Source organism: Dunckerocampus dactyliophorus, chromosome 21 (assembly GCF_027744805.1).
Source record: "Dunckerocampus dactyliophorus isolate RoL2022-P2 chromosome 21, RoL_Ddac_1.1, whole genome shotgun sequence".
Classification (NCBI taxonomy): domain Eukaryota; kingdom Metazoa; phylum Chordata; class Actinopteri; order Syngnathiformes; family Syngnathidae; genus Dunckerocampus; species Dunckerocampus dactyliophorus.
This window is the reverse complement of record NC_072839.1, coordinates 7,368,077-7,387,991: the sequence shown is the minus strand read 5'-3', so window position 1 is coordinate 7,387,991 and position 19,915 is coordinate 7,368,077. Positions and strand designations below refer to the sequence as shown.

Genomic DNA, 19,915 nt, shown 5'->3' with positions numbered 1-19,915 from the left:
GCCTGTGGGGTGCCCTTGTCTGGTTCGCCTGCCCTTCCCTGGGGTGGCCCTCTGGGGCCTGTTGATGCCGGGGCTTGCGCCGGGGGGGGCGGCTTGCGGTGCCCCCCCTGGACTGACACGTGCCGCGGGCGCCTCTGCGCTCTTGGGGCGGGTTCGGCGGTCTCCGGGGGGCGGTGCTGGTGCTTCGGGTGGCCCGTGTGCTGTCGCGGCGGCCGGTGGTTGCTGCGCTGTGGCGGCTGCTGGGGCGCCGGGCCAGCTGGTGGGTTGGGGCTTGGTCATGCTTGCGGGTACTGTGGGCCTGGGTGGCGGGGTGGGGGTGGGGGGGCGGGTGCCCTGGGGCCGGGCTCGCTGGGGGGGGTCGTGCTCTGCCGGGCGCTTGGGCGTCTGTCGCCGTTGCGCTTTGTGCGCTGCCGGGCCGCTGTCTGTGTCCTCGCCTCCCCCGGTCTGTCTGTGGGCTTGTCGGGGGTGGGGCTCCGGTGCGCGGGTGGTGCGCTGTCGGCTCTGGTGGCATGTGGCTGGTCTGGCTTCTGGTGGTATGTGGGGGCCGTCGGCTGGTCGGCTGCTGGTCTCGCCTTCTCGGCGCTGGTGCTTGGCCTCCCTGCGGCTTGGGGTGTGGTGCTCCCGCTCTCTCTTCGGGGTTTGCTGGCCCGCGGGTCTCGGTTGGCGCTGTGTGGTGGTTCGCCTGGCTGCTCGCCCGTTTTCCCGCCTGCCTGCTCGGTTTCCCGCTCTCCTCCTCGCTGACTCCCCTGTCTGCCTCGCTGGCGGCGTCCTACCGCTGGGGGGGTGTGGCCGGGTGTCTTCCTGCTCCCCGGCAGTCTGCGCTCTCCGCCCCTGGGTTCTGAATCGTATGTCTGGGACCCCGGGGTCCCCGGCTCCGCTGCTCCTTGGGTTACCAACGGGGGATAGGGTGGGGCTTCCGGGTGTCGGGCAGTCGACCACTGTGTGTGTGTGTGTGTGTGTGTGTGTGTGTGTGTGTGTGTGTGTGTGTGTGTGTGTGCGCGCTTGAGTAAGTAAGAGTGTGTATGAGCGTGCGCATAGGGGTGTGTTTGTGCGTAGGAGCGTTTATGTGCGTGTGTGTGGGTGCGTAGGAGTGTGTATGTGCGTGCGTGTGTGTATTTTTATTTATTTATTTATTTTAGTTATTTATTTGGGGGGGGCATACAGGGGTTTGCTCCGTGGGGTCAGGTGCTGGGTGATACATCTCTGCCGCCCGTGCCTCCGCCGGGTGGGTGGAGGGTGTGCCTCCTGCATCCCTTGGCGGGGCGGCCCTGTGTCGGGGGTCGGGCGGGGGTTGGCCCGGGGCGGGCCGGGCTCCGCTCCCTGGGGGTGGGGGTGGCGGTGGGGGAGAATTGGCGCTTCCGGCGCGGGCGGGCTTCTTTCCGGCTGTGGAGGCGTCTCTGGGCCTGCCGGTTTGTGGCCCCCGGTACCCGTCTGCCTTTGTGGGGTGTGATCTCTCGCTGGTCTCGGGGGTTGGCAGTCCTCCGGCCCGCTGGCGCCCTGTCCTTGGCTGGGATTACCTCTCTTCGGCCCCTTACTGGTCTTCCCGGGGGGGGGGGGGCTCTCTGGGCTGGCTCTTGGGGCACTGTTCTTTGTGCTGCCTGCCCCTATGGGCCTGGTGGCCTTCTGGCGGCCGGGGCCCGGCCTTGCTATTTGGGGCGGGGCTCTCTGGGAGGTGGAAGGCGGCCCCTTTCCTTTCATGCACTCTCAGTGACAATCACACGCCCACACATTCCTGCACCTTTATATATATATGAAGTCTTCCTTACATACAGAGATACCTGTACATATGCACACTCACAGTACATACGTACTTCCCCACATTACTCACTGAGTTATCCAGGGTGTTATTATGTTGTTGGTTTTATTACAGCGACGGTGATTTCAGCAGTATGACTATATATATATATGTGTGTATGTGCGGTATATATGTGTATATATATATATATATATATATATATATATATATATATATGTATATATGTATTTATGTATGTGTATGTATGTATATATGTGTGTATATGTATTTTTTTTTTTTTTACAATGATGTGCATTACAGTAACTTTGATTCTATTCACTATCATGGATAATCATTTCATTACTACAGTTATGTGTGACTGTTTCAATGCGGTATTATCATGGTGATCACTATCATAATTCATCATTTCATGACTGCTATTGTGTGCGACTGTTTCAATGCAGTATTGTCATTGTGATCACTGTCATAGGTCATCATTTCATGACTGCTATTATGTCTGATTGTCATTGACAGCTTTGTCATTGTGGTTGTTGATATTGATTTGTCCTTTATCCTTGTTCGTCTTTATAGTTGTCACGGACATTTATTTGCTGATGTCGTTCGGTATGTTTCTGTTGTTCTGTCACAATTGTTGTTGTTGCTGCTGTTGTCCTTGTCTCTTGTCTCTCTTTTTTTTGTTTTTGTCCCCTCTCGCCCCCCCCCCCTTTCCTTTTCTCTTCTTCTCTGTCCCCTCCTGCTCCGGTCCGGGCGCTCCAAATATGCTTTATAACAAGCATCAAGGTCGAATAAATTTTGTATGACAGGGGAAGTGTATATCACACTTCTCTCTGGCAGAGTAAATCTGTTGAGCACTTGATGGCATTTAGGTATACAATTCTATCTGCTTTAAAGGCTGGACAGGACAGGGGGAAAAAAAAAAAAAAAAAAAAAAAAAAAAAAAAAAAAAAAAAAAAAAAAGAAACAGTGGTTGGGTCTGAAACATATCAGAAAAGCAGCAAAAATGCCCATCACTGTACGTGTGAATATCTTGTTTCGGCTAAAAAACAAAGATAATAGGTCTGCTTTCGTGGATGACTAAGGAAATTTTAAAATATTCCCACTTGAGAGGCTGAAATCAGAGGATATTTCCATATTTCCATCAAAAAACGATTAATCGATGACCAAAATAGTTGTTGATTAATTGGGTAATCGATTAATTGTTGCAGCGCTATGAGCTGTCTCTTTTTATATCTTTAGAATGCACAGAAAAGAGAAAGATGATGGGCAAAATTTTTTTAAAGTGGTTTTCCTTTAAAGCGACACGTCATCGTCGCGTTGCAATAATGTAGCAAGTTTGGGGTGCAGTGTTCTGGTGGCACTGAATAATGGGTTTCAGTGTTGGGAATGGTGCCATATTAATGCAATCCATTACATTTTGGCAAAATAAAGCACTAACTGTTGAATCTTAACTTCCACGGGCAGCCCCGCCTTCTGCTAAATCACTAATGCAAGTAGGCTATGCCTGCTTAGCTCCAGAACATTGACACATGCAAGACGGGGACTCTATGTGCTCTGACCATTTGGGATATATTATGGCTCACTGCCTAGCGAGGAATTAGTGTAGGGATAAGATTCTGGTAAGCCTTACAAATTCATCCTTACACAGTCATTGACTGATATTCCGTACAGTAAGTTTATGTAATAGGACTCTCTTTGCACATGGATGCTGGCGGACTCTGGAACTGACGCATGCTTGTTTGTCATGTGACAAAGAATACTTAATCTTTTGTCAGTGGACTGTTCCAATCACAGGACCGTTCTAATCAAAATCAATGGGTGACCTCGCAGGTCATCCATCCAGCCATTTTCTATGCCGCTTATCCTAAATAGGACAATCCTGATCCAGCCAATCGCAGGGCACATATCGACAAACAACCATTCACACTCACATTCATACACAATGGACGCGCCAATTAACCTAACGTGTTTTTCGAATGTGGAATGTTTTGGAGTACCCTGAGAGAACCCACGCACAGGGAGGTACATCTTCCCGATCTCCTGATTGCGTGGCCAACATGCTAACCCCTCGCCCACCGTGCGGCGACCTCACAGGTGGCCTAATCGGTGATGTAGCATGATGACCAGCCAGACAGACCCTCCCGCTCAACTTGAAAGTGAAGACTTCAAACTACCTATGAGTCTTTAAATGGGGAAAATTTGTCAAGTTAAACTAGATTTATGATCAATAATGTTCACCATGATGTCTTTCGGGCACAGGAAGGCTTCCGCTTTCAAAGCAAAGGTAAATATGTAAAACAAAATTCAAAGTATGAACAGCCGTTGGGTTGCAAAAGGGCTACATTGACCCAGCAGTGCCATCAAGTGGCCAACTGATACAAAGATGCACATCATGGCTTTTAAAGGCCACTCAAAGGTCTGGCAAATTCCTCTGGTGTGATTTGGGGTTTTTGGACGACAATGTACACTATGTCAAAATGAAAAAAATAAAATAAAATAACTGCACGGTTATGAACTACTGAGGTAAGTACGTAAAATGCTAAAATTAATCCGGGACTCCAAAGGGTTATCAAAATTACATGTTAATTGCAAGTGTATGAAACTGACTGATAGCCAGACAATCAGTGAATTGGATATTCCCCATTTCAAGGCGGCGACTCAAGGAGATTTAATGAATATATTTAATGAATATTAAATCAGTTTTTTTCTTTACAAGAATAATTATTTTCAATAAATATTAAACTGCAGTTGGTCAACTATTTCGATCTGCTTTGCCATCCCATGAACATTCTACCTCATTGGGTCTGTGCTCGTGATAAATTGGGAGCTGCACCTGCACTGGAGTCATTGGAACACAGTCACACAAGCTGCTTCCCAGGTTTATTGGTCTTGGCAAAGTTGTGCCATTAACTCTATTGCTGTACGTTTTACAGTCCCCCGTTATGGTGCAGTCATCCCATTCATCCATGCCAAATGTTAGCTGACCCCCCTCTGAAATGTCAGTGCATTCAAGTACACGGGCAAGAACATTGCACCTGGTGGTATGGTATTTGTTTCAAACAAGCTAGATTAGGGAACGTCACGTGGTTCAAATTTGCACAATTCACACTTTTAACTTTCTTTTTTACATTTTTTAACCTCTGTTGCGGTAGAATCTGCAGTGGTGCATCAATGTTCATTCTCAGCAACAATGTCAAAGGCAGAACAAAATGTGCCTTTTCGAAAACAACGTTGTGCTTCTAATAACTACATGCCAACGACAAAATACCACCTTTTAGTTAACCGCATTGCAATCCTCTGTGCTGTATTAATTGGCACTCACACTGTTGCGCTGGTATCAGGTCGTGGCATTCTGTTAGCTGACGTGTAACCATCCTGCCTACGCAACCTCAGCTTACCCCAGTAGTGCCATTCATTCCAAGCCATGCCACAACACGAGAAAATGAACTGCACTGATTCTTAGAAAGTGGTTATCCCATCTAACCTATTATCATAAAAACAAATACATTTAGGGCCAGTAAAATGGTGATAAAAATTTCACAACCATTTAACTCCGAGTGTTTCTTAATTACTCTCCAACTTTCTGTCAATTGCCGCTCTGAATGAAATTATAATCTTGACATGCAATGGACTTACACTTATTTTCGTCCCCTCATCATCAGGCTCTGGCGTTATCTCCATCTGGAAAAACAGAAAGAAAGATTATTAGTGAGTGCCGTGCTCTGCATGACAGCCGCGCTTGTATTGTTATATTCCCCGTGTCCGCCTCCGTTTCTTGTTTATGCTTTGTTTTGCAGTCAGCTTTGTCTCATGGCTGGTGGCGCAGCGAGGCAGGTGGACACAATTGGCAATTAGTCTGATGCACAAACCCTGTGTCCACAGATTATAGCTCATGGTTTCACTGTGTTGACCTGCGCTCTCTATTTAGTGCGACCATTTCCATGTTCCCTTGTTTGCATGCTGTTCACTTGAAGTCACTTTACCATTTCCGTGTGGAAAGTAGTATTCCTCTACAGCTAAAATTCACTGAAAGCAGCTTCATTTGGGGGTATTGTGCGAAGTGAGTGTAGTGGGTTAGTGAGCTGTGTCGAGTGGAAAGTCGGACTTGCTTGTTCCCCAAAGTAGCTCTCTTTTAAAGCAGCTGGATCACCATGGTAACTTAGGCTAAACTCATAACCTGGTCCCGACCAGGTTATGTCCAGGCATTCAGCTTAAAATCGGCTATGAAAGTGCCACCATTTATTTAGAACCCATGGAGAAGAGAAAAAGATTGGGCAGCTGCTGGCTTTCAGTGATGATATTACCCATCTATAAGCGACATATATTTTCAGCCGAGGGAATACGCTTGATATGCTCACTTTTTCAGCTGAGCGTCAGGAATAAAATGCAATATGAATTATTAATTAGGCCAACGTTAGCAGATGTATATGTCACAGCAGTCCTTGTTGAGTACTCAGCCTGTTGGTCTTCTTATAGTACAGTATTTGCTAGAGGAGTAAGCACTCAATCAACTGTGGTGAAACACTTTATTATAATAAAGGAAAAGTTACAAAAAAAAGTTACCACAAAACACATCAACACTGCCATCTAGTGGTCATCACAAGGTACAGCATGCCTCGAACCCAAGTCAGTCAACCTCGTACTTTGTCACAGATAGTGAATATGATATCACTTTGATATGGCCTTGAATAAAGGGATCAGTGTTTTACGTATAAGGCAATGTGAGTCACAAGCTGTCTTTATTTTAAAAGACTTCATTGTCTTTTCTCTGCTGACTCTCAACGAAGACGGTCGCATCTTTCCCCTCTCCTCTTCCTTATCTTCCCTGTTTGCTTCTATGTCTCATTTTAGTCTTGTCCCATATTTTTAAGAGCCTCTCTCTGCACTGGTCTCCAAATCTAAGTCATGGGACTGATCAACCGGCCTCTCCACGCAATTGACAAGATCTTCTCAACGAGAAGCTTGGGTTCGGGGGAACCTGTCTGCCCTTACGGGACGGTCACCACCGGGTACGTGATAAACTGCTGGGGGAAGTGTAAGGTCATGTACCTGACGAGTCTCCTTTCCGTGGAGAACATCAAAGACGTCTACCTATTCGGAACCGTGATAACAGGCCTGGTGCTGTTTGGATTATACACTGCCCTGGTGTATCGCGGAATTCGTAAGACAGAAGCAGTGGTTCAACGCGCCCCAACAGCTGTCTGTCATGATTTATATGGTGGGTAAACCCCTTAGCACTCGGACTTTGACTGTGTATCAGAACAAGGAAAACTTCTTGGAGAAGCTTTCGGCTTTGCAAAGGCAGATGGATCGATTGAGAGACCAGAATGGACAAACAGTAGCCGGGTCTATTGGAATGCAGCTACTCGCACCAACCCAAACAATCAACTTAATCTGCATTTCGGCCTCGGTCTGACCCCCTCCCACTCTTCTTCACAAAAACACCTGTTGTTTGTTGTCTCTGTCACGGGCTCGTTCACGGACGTCTCCGTGACAACTGCTGTGTTATTGTGATGACACCCTGCGAACTGAGGCTCCAAAATTAGGCACCTGTCTGAGGAACGTCTTCGGGCCTACACTCTCATGCATCCAAGGACACTCACATGCACATTCGGACACACATCCCTTCCCTCGTCCAACGCCTACCCTGCTATATCCACCTGGTGCTGGCGAGACGGGGACCACAGCTTGCGCCGATAATGGCTGCATTAGGTGTGGCTGGCTGCAGTAATGCAGTTGCCGTCCCGGACTGTCGTGGTGAAAAGAGCGCTGAGCCGGAAGGCAGAGCTTTGGTTTGGTTCGGTTTGGTTTAATTTTATTTGAACAGGTTACAATGGAAAACATCTCATGAATCATTTCACAGTTCCACATGTCCAAAAGTAGTAGGGAGAAGCAAAGCTACCCCCCATCCATTCCACATTTTGTGCAGTACATATTATTCACTTCCTGTATTCCATATAATATTATTCTATATAATAACCAGTGTAATAATAAATAATAATAAATAAAAACAAGCATGACAGAACAATACATATAATAATCAAAATAATAATAAATAAATAAGATGAAGACAAGCATAATAAAGCAAGTTCAAGACTCTTCTGTCTTGTAATTTAGCAAACATCAACTGCTTGTATTGTTTTTTGAATTAGCTCATCTTGGTTCATTGTTTGAGTTCCTTGCTCAAATCCATTTCATTCAATTCTGCATACTTCCGGGTTTTCGGCGTTGTTCTCAATAAAGAGTTTCAAGTAAAATTTTTCCCGAAGATCATATTTCACCTCTCTTATAGAGAAATACTGTATGACATTTTTGGGTAGCAAGTTATTGTTAACTTTAAGCATTATTTTAGCCGTTTGAAAATTGACTAAATCAGGAAATTTGAATATCTGTGATTTTAAAAATACAGTGTATGTTCTCTACATGTGGCATTATGAATTATCCTCACCGATCTTTTTATAATGATTACCCCATATCTCCACACGATAATTTAGATATCGTAATACCAAAGAACAGTTAAGAGTGTGGAGTGATTTTTGATCAAGAACAAATTTTGCTTTATTCAGTATTGAAGTATTTCTCGACACCTTCTGTTATTTATATATACTTATATATTTACTTATATATATAATATGAGATTTCCAACTCATTTTTTGATCCCAAGAAATTTATTTTCATTCACTCTTTCAATGTCTACTCTGTCTATTTGTATTTGGTCGTACGTATCCTTTCTGCTATTTCCAAATAGCATTATTTTAGTTTTACTTGAGTTCAAGGATAATCTGTTTTTATCAAACCATGTCTTTTAATATGACCATTTCATCCTTGACCTTTTTAATTAGTTCTACTATGCTTTCCTCAGAAGAAAAGGCAGTGGTATCATCCGCGAATAATACCAACTTTAAGTCCTTTGTCACTTTACAAATGTCGTTGATATCCAAATTGAAGAGTTCTGGTCCCAGTATTGACCCCTGGGGAACTCCACGCATGACATTTAAACTCGCAGATGTGTATTCTCCTAGCTTTACAAATTGTTTCCTGTTTGCTAGGTAGATTTTAACCCAATTCAAAACAAATTCTCTAATTCCAAACCTTTCTAATTTAGTTGTTAAAATATTGTGATTACTTGTATCGAAGGCTTTTGTAAGATCCATGAATACTGCAGCTGCACACTTTCTGTGGTCTATAGCATTAGTAAGCTCTCAATTTACCGGTTCATCTATGTTCCCACCCTCACCTATGGTCATGAGCTTTGGGTTGTGACCGAAAGAACGAGATCGCGGATACAAGCAGCTGAATTGAGTTTCCTACGTAGGGTGGCTGGACTAAGAGGTAAGGTGAGGAGCTCAGTAATCCGCGAGGGTCTCAGAATAGAGCCGCTGCTCCTTCACATCAAGAGGAGCCAATTCAGGTGGCTCGGGCATCTGGTCCGGATGCCATCCGGACGCCTCCTTGGTGAGGTGTTCCCCGCCGGGAGAAGGCCCCGGGGCAGACCTAAACACGCTGGCGGGATTATGTCTCACAGCTGGCCTGGTAACGTCCGTCCTCCAGGTGGAGCTGGTGGCCGGGTACCGGGAAGTCTGGGCTTCCCAACTGAGACTGCTGCCCCCACGACCCGGACCCAGATAAGCGGAGGAAAATGGATGGCTGGATGGCTGCTGGCCGCGCTGGGATCACCTCCACTCTCCTTTGCCCTCCCCCACGCAAGTCTTGTGTTCATGTTGTAAAAATGTGCCTGAGGTTTTTTACAGTCCCACACTGTACTCCCCATAGGAGCTTGTCTTTTTTCCCCCTCCCCTCTTCTCCTGTTATTCCCTTTCCTCTCCCTCCTCCATTGCCTAGTCATCCTGTCCTGTCTAACCCCCCCGTCTTATTGTATAGTATGTTGTATATTTTATTTATGGACGGATGATTGCACAGTTCTGCTTTTAAGTGGCAAAAGGCTGATTCTGATCGTCATGTCAGTAGATTTGCGTGTTCATCCCGACCCAGTAAGAAAAAATAGCCTGCACACACTCAACCTTGCATACAATAAAACACACGCAAACACACAATTGATTTTACAGTCTATATTAATATAGACATCATTCAAAAATGAAAAGACAGTTGTTGTCCTCCCTCACTTTTGGTGGAGATAGTGTGGCTTTAATCTTTTTGAACTCATAATGCTCCATAATAACTGCTTGCTCATCTTGTGTAAAATACACCGGCTGCTACTGAGCGGAAGTATACACTACAATCGAATAATATGACGTCAAATGACCCCTTTTATGTGAACGCACACTGAACACAAAGCCGAGAACCGGACTTGACAAAGTTAGATGATAACCACCATTGCAGTACCATTTAGTTCTGTTTGAGGAATTTAGGTTTTGTTGAGTTGCATCTTGAGCACAAAGCCTGCGTTGGTTGAGACCCTTTCACAGAATATCCCCTTACTCTTACTCTTTTTGTCAGTTTTGGCCGAAACTTTGTACTTCATGCAATTCCATCCATCCTTTTTCTATGCCGCTTATCCTCAATAGGGTCGAGTTTCTTATTTTTTTGTTTTCAAACCCCATTTAATATGAGTTATACAATACTGTGTGCTCAAATTTGAAATTGGCACCTTGACTTCCGATTTCAATGTAACTTTTGTTGGTAAAACAATACAAACAAAATGAAAATACAAATAATCATGAGGTGATGATACATTTATATGGTTTCCAAGTTCCGGGGTAACCATAACTGCGATATGACCCACAGAGAAAACAAGTTTGACGCCCCTGATATAAACCTTTCTATATGGAAATATCTTATCATTTCTCTTATGTAACCATAGCCAGTGAGATTACGACAACAGCTTTAAGACATGCAGCATCTCCACACTGCAGAAACGTCAAACGAAAGAACTGCTTGAAAGCAGGATCTTAGCCAACCAGAAACTCATTGACATACTGCAGTTTCTAGACAAAAAATATGCCTCGATACCGCTGTCGGTTTCTGCAGTGGAAGTATTATCACCCATTAAAGATTATGACAATAGTAAAATGCAAGGAAGGTGGAAAACACCACATAGAAAAACATAAATAAATAACTTTTTTGCACCCTCCAGCCATAAGCCCATATCATTGACTCAGCATTGATTTTAGAGGCCATAATTTCTCATTTGTGTGATGCTGGATAACAAATGGATGTGTTCCCAGCTACGAAAAAGCAAAAGAGGAGGTTGAGGAGATGTAGCAGAACAAGTTTGGGAGGAGGACATGAGGACAAGCTAATGGCTTCCATGACTGAGATAAAAAGAGAAGGGCAAGAGAAGGATAAAATGGCTACTTATGAGCATTTCCTGCAGAGAGCACTCCTTCAAGAGATCTAATTAGCATGGAGAAACCAGTGCTTTTCTCTGGAGGATACTCTGCAGACAGGTGATTAATGAGCAGAATTACTGCTGGACCCATTGCTGTCTCTGTCCACATGTATGCGTGACTCTTACATCTTGATCTTGCAGATGGACCTGACATACTCTATTGTACTGAAGAGCCGTCTTCGATGATAAGGCAGAATTAACTGGCATGAGACGGTTCCGTGTCATTAATTTCAGGATCCCCTTTTACAAACTTCACAGCGGTTTTATTGGCTCGCTGTGCAGCCTATATTTGTCACCTGATGAAGGATAAAGTGAGAGTTTTGCACTGGCTCTACTTGCCAAAACATGAGGATGCTGCATGACTAGAAAGCATAAAACACTCCATTACACAATTTCTAGTGAATTAGATATTTTTTCCATTCTTTAGCCCTGTGTCCACAATAAGTTTGCATTCTGTATCATAAAGGCACCGGGTCAATATAAATCGTAACCAGACCGGTGCCTCATTTCGGTGCAAAATTAATTCAGATTCAGCCACCTGCAACAAGTGCTTGAGGGTGATATTGTGCAACTTGTAAGTAATGCAACGTCGTGAACTGAACACAGGGTGTGACGCTTTTTTAAAACTGAATTGTCAACCTTAACACTCCAACAGCACTGAACGATCAACTTTTCTGTCACTCTCCACACCAACACACAACACAACACTTCCAATGACACTGATGGTGAGCGTGGTGCATTCACAAACACCGGGGATCTGAACATCAGCATTACAACACAAGCAGGTCGCCAGAATGGTGTGCCATTTATCAATATCTGCTTGAATTGGTAAAACCGTGTCAGTCTTGCTTTGTTTTTTAATGCATCTTTCACTTTGTGGTTGACCCCCCCGCCCCCGCAATGTAATTTCCCACACTTTGCATATTTCAAGTGAGATACAGTTGGCCTAAAAGCAGTCCAAACGGTGAGGTATTCAGTGACAGTATAGGTAGAGTATATATCGGACAGTATAGGTGACAACAACAGGGCGGTCTCGGTCATCTGTGTCGCCGATGCGTGATGGCGACTTGTACCCAGTAGAATCTCCTCAGCTATGTGCCTCCTGGACCCGACGGTGAGGTGCGGTGCACCTGTTTTTGAACACTTAACCGGCGTAAACAAAGAAAGACGAATGCATAAGATGAAAGCAGCGTGCTGCCATTGTTAAGTAAGACAGCGGTCATGGAAAAAATTATTAGGCCACTTTGTTTCGACAGTTTCTTATTCATTTTAATGTCTGGCGCAAGTAAAGTTACATTTGTTTGGACAAATTAATGAGTTAATCTAATTGAGTTTCATTTAGGAGCGGATATCTAGCCATTCCCATGGTGTTCTTGATAACAACCAAAGTCACTTAAGTTCTTACATCAATATCTATGGCATTGTAATGCCGGAAAATGTAACTTTTATGAGCTGTTTTTGTTGTCATCATTATATTTATCCACACAAATGTAGTTGTACCATTGCCAATTTGAATTTGAGAATTGTATTTGTTGGAGAATTACTTGACAGTAGATTGCAATTACATTTTTCATTTGAAAAATAATTGAATAATAATAATAATAAATGAAGAGAGCATTTTGGGAGGAAAAAGTTGCTCTCTCGGAACTGGATCAAAACCAGATCAAAACAAGAGCCCCAAAAACCCTGGTACGGACCGTAATGTGGGTTACCTGTACCATTGCATCCCTAATGAATCCAGACTCCCCACGGGTACAAGGCTGGAGTTTGTTTTCCAGAGAGAAGATTATCACATTATTGACGCGTGGGTGACAGGCAGTGTGCTGGCATTAATTAACTTGACACCAAACAAATGCAAACACGAGCACTCAACACAGACATAATAACGTCATCAAACATAACCTTTATGCATTCAAACAAAGCATCAGATTTTGGGAGCGAAGAAAGTTGTACGCGGAAAGTTATATGCAATTTTTACTTGCGTAAATTATGGTTTAAGGACAATTATGCTGCGTTTAAGGACGGCTGAACAAAGTAAGAATAAACGCTCAGTTCCTTGCTGCTATTTTGTTTGTGACTAGCTTCCATGCTAAGTATTGAATCCTAAGATGTGTCTCAAATTAAATGTGCTCCACAGCATGATGCTACCACTCCCATGATTAATTGTTTCGGTTTGATTTCCTTACTTTGACTCCTCCGAACATATATCTTGTCACTGTAGCTCCATCTTTGTCACTATCTCACCCTAAAACTTTTGTCCAGAACACATTTGGCTTGCTGCAAATTCCAGTCCGACCTCAAGGTGTCAATATCAGAGCATCGGCTTCTTTCTTAGTTGGCATCTGCTCAATACTTGCCAATGGAAAAGTGGCTTCACCATGGACAGCTGGTGTTGCAGCACATTCCAGTTCATGGCAGGCTGAAGCCTCATTGTCCTTTCATGTGAGGGTAACAGTATGGGTCTTCTTCCAGACCTTAGCAATGTGGTGACACCCAAAACTTAGACTAAAATTGTTTGAACTGCTGTTCTTGGAATATGCAGTTGTTTAGAAATGGCTCCATAAGACTTTCCCAAAAATTCTCAGTGTAAGATCTTAGACTTTCCCAAAGTTCAGAATATTGGTCGATCCATTGAGTGCTGTCAAACAATTTGATGCCGCCAAAGATAAACTAACATCTGCAGAGTCAATCATGATCACCATTGCTCCATTTACGTAACGTGACCTGCAAATTAACCAAGCAACAGCGACAGGAGCTAAAACCGAAGAACTACTTTTCTGGTGTAGTGACACAGCATCGCACTCACACCACCTTACACCACCACCGAGTAGTAATATGCGATACCACTGATTTACTTTCCAATTCAATACAGAGTAAGATTCAGGCTGGTATCAGCATTAGCGATCCAATACCGATACTTTGTGCAAATACACCAAACATGCCAGGTACATTTTGAAAAAGTAGTGTATTTGAAATCGTAGCATAGTTGATAAAATAAAGCATATAAGACATCGGAGGAATTTATTCATCATAAACAACTGCATATCATTTAGATAAGATCCGAATAATTTAGTTACTACTGTATTCCTGTTCACTCATTCAATTCCAGCCATTTTTCAAAAGACAACCCCTTCAGTAGCGTCCGTTTTAGACAATTTTGACTGATTTTTCAAGGCACACAGAATATTGTGTTCGATGGCTATATAAACATGGAACCTACCAAAGGAAAGATTGGACTCCCGTCTTTCATCAGGAAAAAAAAGTCAGCGTAGAAGTAAAAAATACATCAAAATAGCAATTTATTTACAAATACGTATAACACCATGAACTATTTACAACTTTCACATTTGGAACTGAACTATGTAACCTATGTAATGTACGTAAGCTTCTGCACGCTACACTCCACCACTCTCTTCCACTTCCTCTTCCTGCCATGTATTTCTCTGTCCTCTCCTCGTCCCTGCTGAGCTCTTATCAAAGGCACTTCCGCAACCTAGTGGCCATTTTATGGCATTAAAATTGCTCTGTAGCATAATACATTGGTGGGGAGTTGCATCATCACCTCCATCAGCCTCTTGTGCAAAAAGACGTATAAATACATTGTTGGGATTTGTCATTCGGGTTGATTAAAACGTTCAACTGTGTCTTTGGTTTTGAACGAGTTAAAGATGTACACTACCTCAAATTAATAAATCAAAAGTATCGCTATTTTTTTAAATTTGACAATCGATTTTAGAGCCTAAAAATTTGCTATTGGAGTTATCGATTTTTCAGTATCGATCTGCACATCACTACTACCGAGCGGTAACGCAAGCTGATGAGTTGGAATTGAATTTACCAGCTTTAGGGGGAGCACAAATCGTGCTGAAAGATACAGCCATCCAATCAGTCGGCATCCTAATAAGAAAAGACATTGTAAGTCACTGTTTCATTTTGGTTTCATTTTTGCAATGAAAAGCACTAGAACACGTAGTGTTTCAGTATAGCTCGATCTGTTGAACAACCACCAACATATTCTCTGCCTGGGGGGGACCTAAAAAAAAAACAAACCTTCATGGCCCTGTGTGAAAAAGTGATTCACCCCCATTAAAACATAACTTAACTGAGATTAATTGAGATATGAGTCAGGAAAATGTTATAAAGCCATTTCTAAAGCTATGGGACTCTAGTGAACCACAGTGAGAGCCATTATTCACAAATGTCAAAAACATGTAACAGTGTTGCACCTTCCCAGGAGTGGCCGGCCAACCAAAATGACCCCAAGAGCGAAGCAACGGCTCATCCAAGAGGTCACAAAAGACCCCACAACAACATTCAAACAACTGCAGGCCTCACTTGGCTCAGGTAAGGTCAGTGTTCATGACTCCACCATAAGAAAGACACTGTGCAAAAACGAGTTCCAAGACGAAAACCACTGCTGAACAAAAAGAACATTAAGGCTCGTCTCAATTTTGCCAGAAACAATTTTGATGATCCCCAAGACCTTTGGGAAAATAGTCTGTGGTGTGACGAGACAAAAGTAGAACTTTTTGGAAGGTGTGTTCCATTATATGTAGTGTAAAAGTAATGCCGTATTTCAGAAAAAAAGAACATCATACCAATAGTAAAACATGGTGGTGGTAGTGTGATGGTCTGGGGCTGTTTTGCTGCTTCATGAGAACTTCCAGCCATCAGTTTGTGACCTCAAGCTGAAAGCAACTTGGGTTCTGCAGCAGGACAATGATCCAAAACACACCAGCAAGTCCACCTCTGAGTGTCAGAAGAAAAACAAAATGAAGACTTTGGAGTGGCCTAGTCAAAGTCCTGACCTGAATCCTGTGGCATAACCTTAAAAAGGTGCTTCATGCTGGAAAGCCTTCCAATGTGGCTGAATGACAACAATTCAGCAAAGATGAGTGGGCCAAAATTCCTCCACAGCGCTGTAAGAGACTCATTGCGAGTTATCACAAATGCTGGATTGCAGCTGTTGCTGTTAAGGGTGGCCCAACCAGTTATTAGGATTAAAAAACTGCATTTTGTGTTCAGTTCAATTTGTTTGATGATAGGAAACATTTAAGTGTGACAAACATGCAAAGAAATAAGGACACACTTTTTCACATTACCGTGTATAAAACAATAAAACACTGTTGGAGTTTTGTGGAGGTGTTTTCATAGAGGGCTCTATCAGCGGATTAGGTGAATCTCATTACGTGCATTTTTAGCTGCCTTGTGCTCACGTTTTTTCTGTATTTGGAATGCACAGAAAAGAAAAAGACGTGTGTTCATGTCTCAATAAGGATTGTGGATGATGGCCAAAATTCCAAATGAAATGCAGTTGTCCTTTAAGATTACTATTCCGCAGCCGTGTCATTAAATATAGTTTTTCATAACTCACTTGTAATGTAGGCAAAAAAAAAAGATACAGCCCTTTGTCATAACAAAGGGTGTTTGAGTAACAAGTGTGATGTTCTAACGAACATTAATCACAGTCGTGGTGAACTGTAAAGAGATTCTTAATTACAGTGCTCACTGACTTTTGAGTGAAGATGTTTTGGGGTCTAAACTACAGTTGTTAACCCTAATTACATCCCACAGCTGACATGGGTTCCTTTCACACGCAAACACTAATCCCCTTCACAACCCATTGGGTTATGACAAGGGCTATGTTAATTACATGTAAAGCCTTCAATTGTGCATGTAAAACATGAAAGAGCTCCATTGCTTTATCCAGTGAAGGGAAAATGTTCCCCTGACAAGTAAAATGTTATGGGAAGACTAAATGAAGGCTTCTAATGAACTGCATGATGGTTTTAAGTCTAGTAGGACGTGACTACGCAGATTGACACTTAAATATTACTTTCCAAGTAATCATGCATAATCCTGGCTGTGCTGCAATTGGAGGAGCAGTATAAAGCAGGCGTGGCGAACAGGCGGCCCGCAGATCACATCCAGAGCTTTCCATCCGGCCTACAGGATAAAATTACCGAATTCAAGTTCTGCAATGGGTGAGGTCCCTGCAGAGGCTGATGGGTATGTCTGATCGTTACAAATAGGTAAAAGTGTACTTTTGTAAGATCATGCACGGAAATCTGCCCCGTATTAGCAAAGATCTCCTGTAACTTCACTCGCCTCGCTTTGCAACGCATAACGCAAGATGGTATTCGTTCTGAGATATGAAGGAGGCCATGCCAACACACACACGGGTGTTTTCAAAAATGTTCCCCCACCTCCAAGTGGAGTTTTAAAGACATCTGTCCACATACACATACACGCAACGACTTTTATATTATCTTTAAATCTTTTTCAACGGAAACGTGATGCACTGTAATTGACGGTGTATAAGATGCTACTTTTTTCTTAAACTTTGAACCCTGCAACTTATATGGCGGTGCGACCAATTTATGGCTATGTTCAAATCTCGTGACATCTCCTTTACTTCAGGACTATTACTTTAAATACTGTGCCGCTCGTGAGTCAATGAGGAAACAGTAATGCTGCCTCTGTCCAAAAGATGGAGCAAGAGGAGCCCAGAGCCCAGATGGAGGCTGACATCATTGCAGCGCCCCGGCAGCCATAACCAATGAAATGCTTTGCTGGGACAAAATACATTATGGACACAACTTTAAAAGTTGTTTTTAAAAAAAAAATATTTTAAACTCATATTGGTACTTGTATTGTATGTTCCTTAGCTACCTTTTATATTTTAAGTTGCTGTGTGATGATTTTAACATTCTTTGTAGATGACGCTAGACTGTTATATTGACCTCCTGCGATTTCCAATGTGTTGACAAGCTTTTCGTAAGTTTTGTCATAGCTCCTGATAGCTACCTGGTCCTCACGGACTTGTGCGTGCCCCAATATGTCATTTTATGACGTGGCTCATTGTCCGGTGCGGCTTATAGATGTACAAATCAGTTTTTCTCTCTAAATGTAGTGGGTGCGGCTTAAACACCAGTGTGTCTTATATACCGGAAATTACGGTACGCTACTTGGAGGCCCCTTATGTGCGTACACAACCTTTTATAAATGAAACCCCTGGTTATTGGTTCCCGATCTGTAAAATTGTACCCTTGCAAGATGAGTGGCTTGTTGCAAGACAGGTAATATGAGCCTGTTGAAGGCGAAAAATAAAGACACAAGCGCAGTTGGTGTGAACACTATCATGCACACACTCTCAACCCACGCTGTCTGAGTTTGTTTCCAACTATACTGCATGTGTGTGTGTGTGTGTGTGTGTGTGTGTGTATGGATACATTTGTCCCTCGTCACATCACGGTTCGAACTGCACGGTTTTACTCTATCACGGTTTTTCAAACATGTTAATTAATAAATCATGCCGTTTCCCAGTTGAATACAGCCAATTATTAGTCAAAAAATATACATAATGAAGCATATGTTATGTATTTTTGCCTAAGTTAAGCCTTTTTAAGCATAAAAATGACCAAATGAACTAAATACAAATACAAGAAATTAAGAAATTCAAATTGTGATTGTAGTGTTCTACACTGGTCACTAGGTGTCAGTAATTGTTTGGCTAGACAAACACCAGACCGGATCGCCGGAGCAACAGGATTTTATTGCAGGTTTGAATTATCTCACAACAGGCCCAATAATAAAAACAAAATCTATGGGTATTTCATGTCTAGAGGGCTGTAACAATGTTAAAAAAACGTATTTCGAAGGTCGTAAACAGGTTTTCTATGCTATAACTACAAAAATATTGCAATCCAATTAAGTTATATTCTGATTCTAAGTAGGAATCCTACTTTGTGGAAATTTACTATCACGGTCGGGTCTGGAATCAATTAAGAACGATAAAGGTGGGATTACTGTATACAGTATGTGCGTGTGTATTTGTCCAGTTCATGAGAAATACTTGTAGCATTGCAAGTCACGTTACAGTACAGCTTTGATGTTGACGTTTTAAAAATAGTTATTTGGAAACATCCAGATGTAGCCGGTGGGACGTAGTTTTGCCCGCCACTGCTCTCCATCCTCATCAAAACCCTTTCTAAAAGAAGCTGTTTTTTGTATTATTAAATGATAATGTGTCCTTATAACTATCAACAAATTGATCACCATCCCCACATACATCACACATGATATCACAGTTTGTGTTGATCCTCTCTTTAAGGGCACTGCTCGCCTGCTTTCTTGTACTTCACTCCTGTTGGCAGCTTTATTATCGTACGAGCCAAAAGACAAAACAACTTCTAATTATCTGTCGAAGGCAAGCAAGGCTAGACCATCAGTAAATATGCCCATGTTTGAAGGAGAGGATAAGAGTGGTGTAATGGGGTCTTTTCAGTGTTTTTTTTAAAGGAAACCATTGTAGCTCACCACTTAAAATGTAAGGTGACTGCAAATGATTGAAATTATCCTGTGTAAATCCCACATTTTATCCCCCAAATAAGTAAGAAAAAAATACTACATATGACATAACTGTAAATTAAGTTTGGGGTGTAAAGGTATTTTTAATTACAAGTGCTGTCAATTGATTAAAAAAATTAATCAAGTTAATCACATGTCCAATCTGTAATTAATCAGTCACAGCGGGCATGCGTATCCTAAAATGCTCGGTTACAATACCTAAAACACAACTTTGGCACACACGCAGCCCCACTAGCATGCTCCGCTAATCTGCACCGGCTATTTCTGTACGTCAGTTAAATTAACGTTAAATTAAAACGTTGAAATAATTTAAAAAATTGTGTTATTATTTTTAATAACGCGTTAAGATTTTCAGATTAATCATGGGCGTTAAAGCGTTATTTTTGGCAGCCCTTGTAATTATATTTTTCTGTCCAAAGCAAAACGGACATCTTCAAAGCGAC

The 19,915-nt window shown here is 42.8% G+C and overlaps 1 protein-coding gene across 1 annotated transcript in view; it reads right to left on the bottom strand.

Annotated features, from left to right (window-relative positions):
- The window catches only part of vstm2a (V-set and transmembrane domain containing 2A), a 101,978-nt gene that overhangs the window by 33,184 nt on the left and 48,879 nt on the right, over positions 1-19,915 (bottom strand). Inside the window, exon 3 of the mRNA XM_054764942.1 lies at positions 5,390-5,434. Coding sequence (XP_054620917.1) covers positions 5,390-5,434 — 45 coding nt within the window. The remainder of the gene's footprint in view (positions 1-5,389; positions 5,435-19,915) is intronic.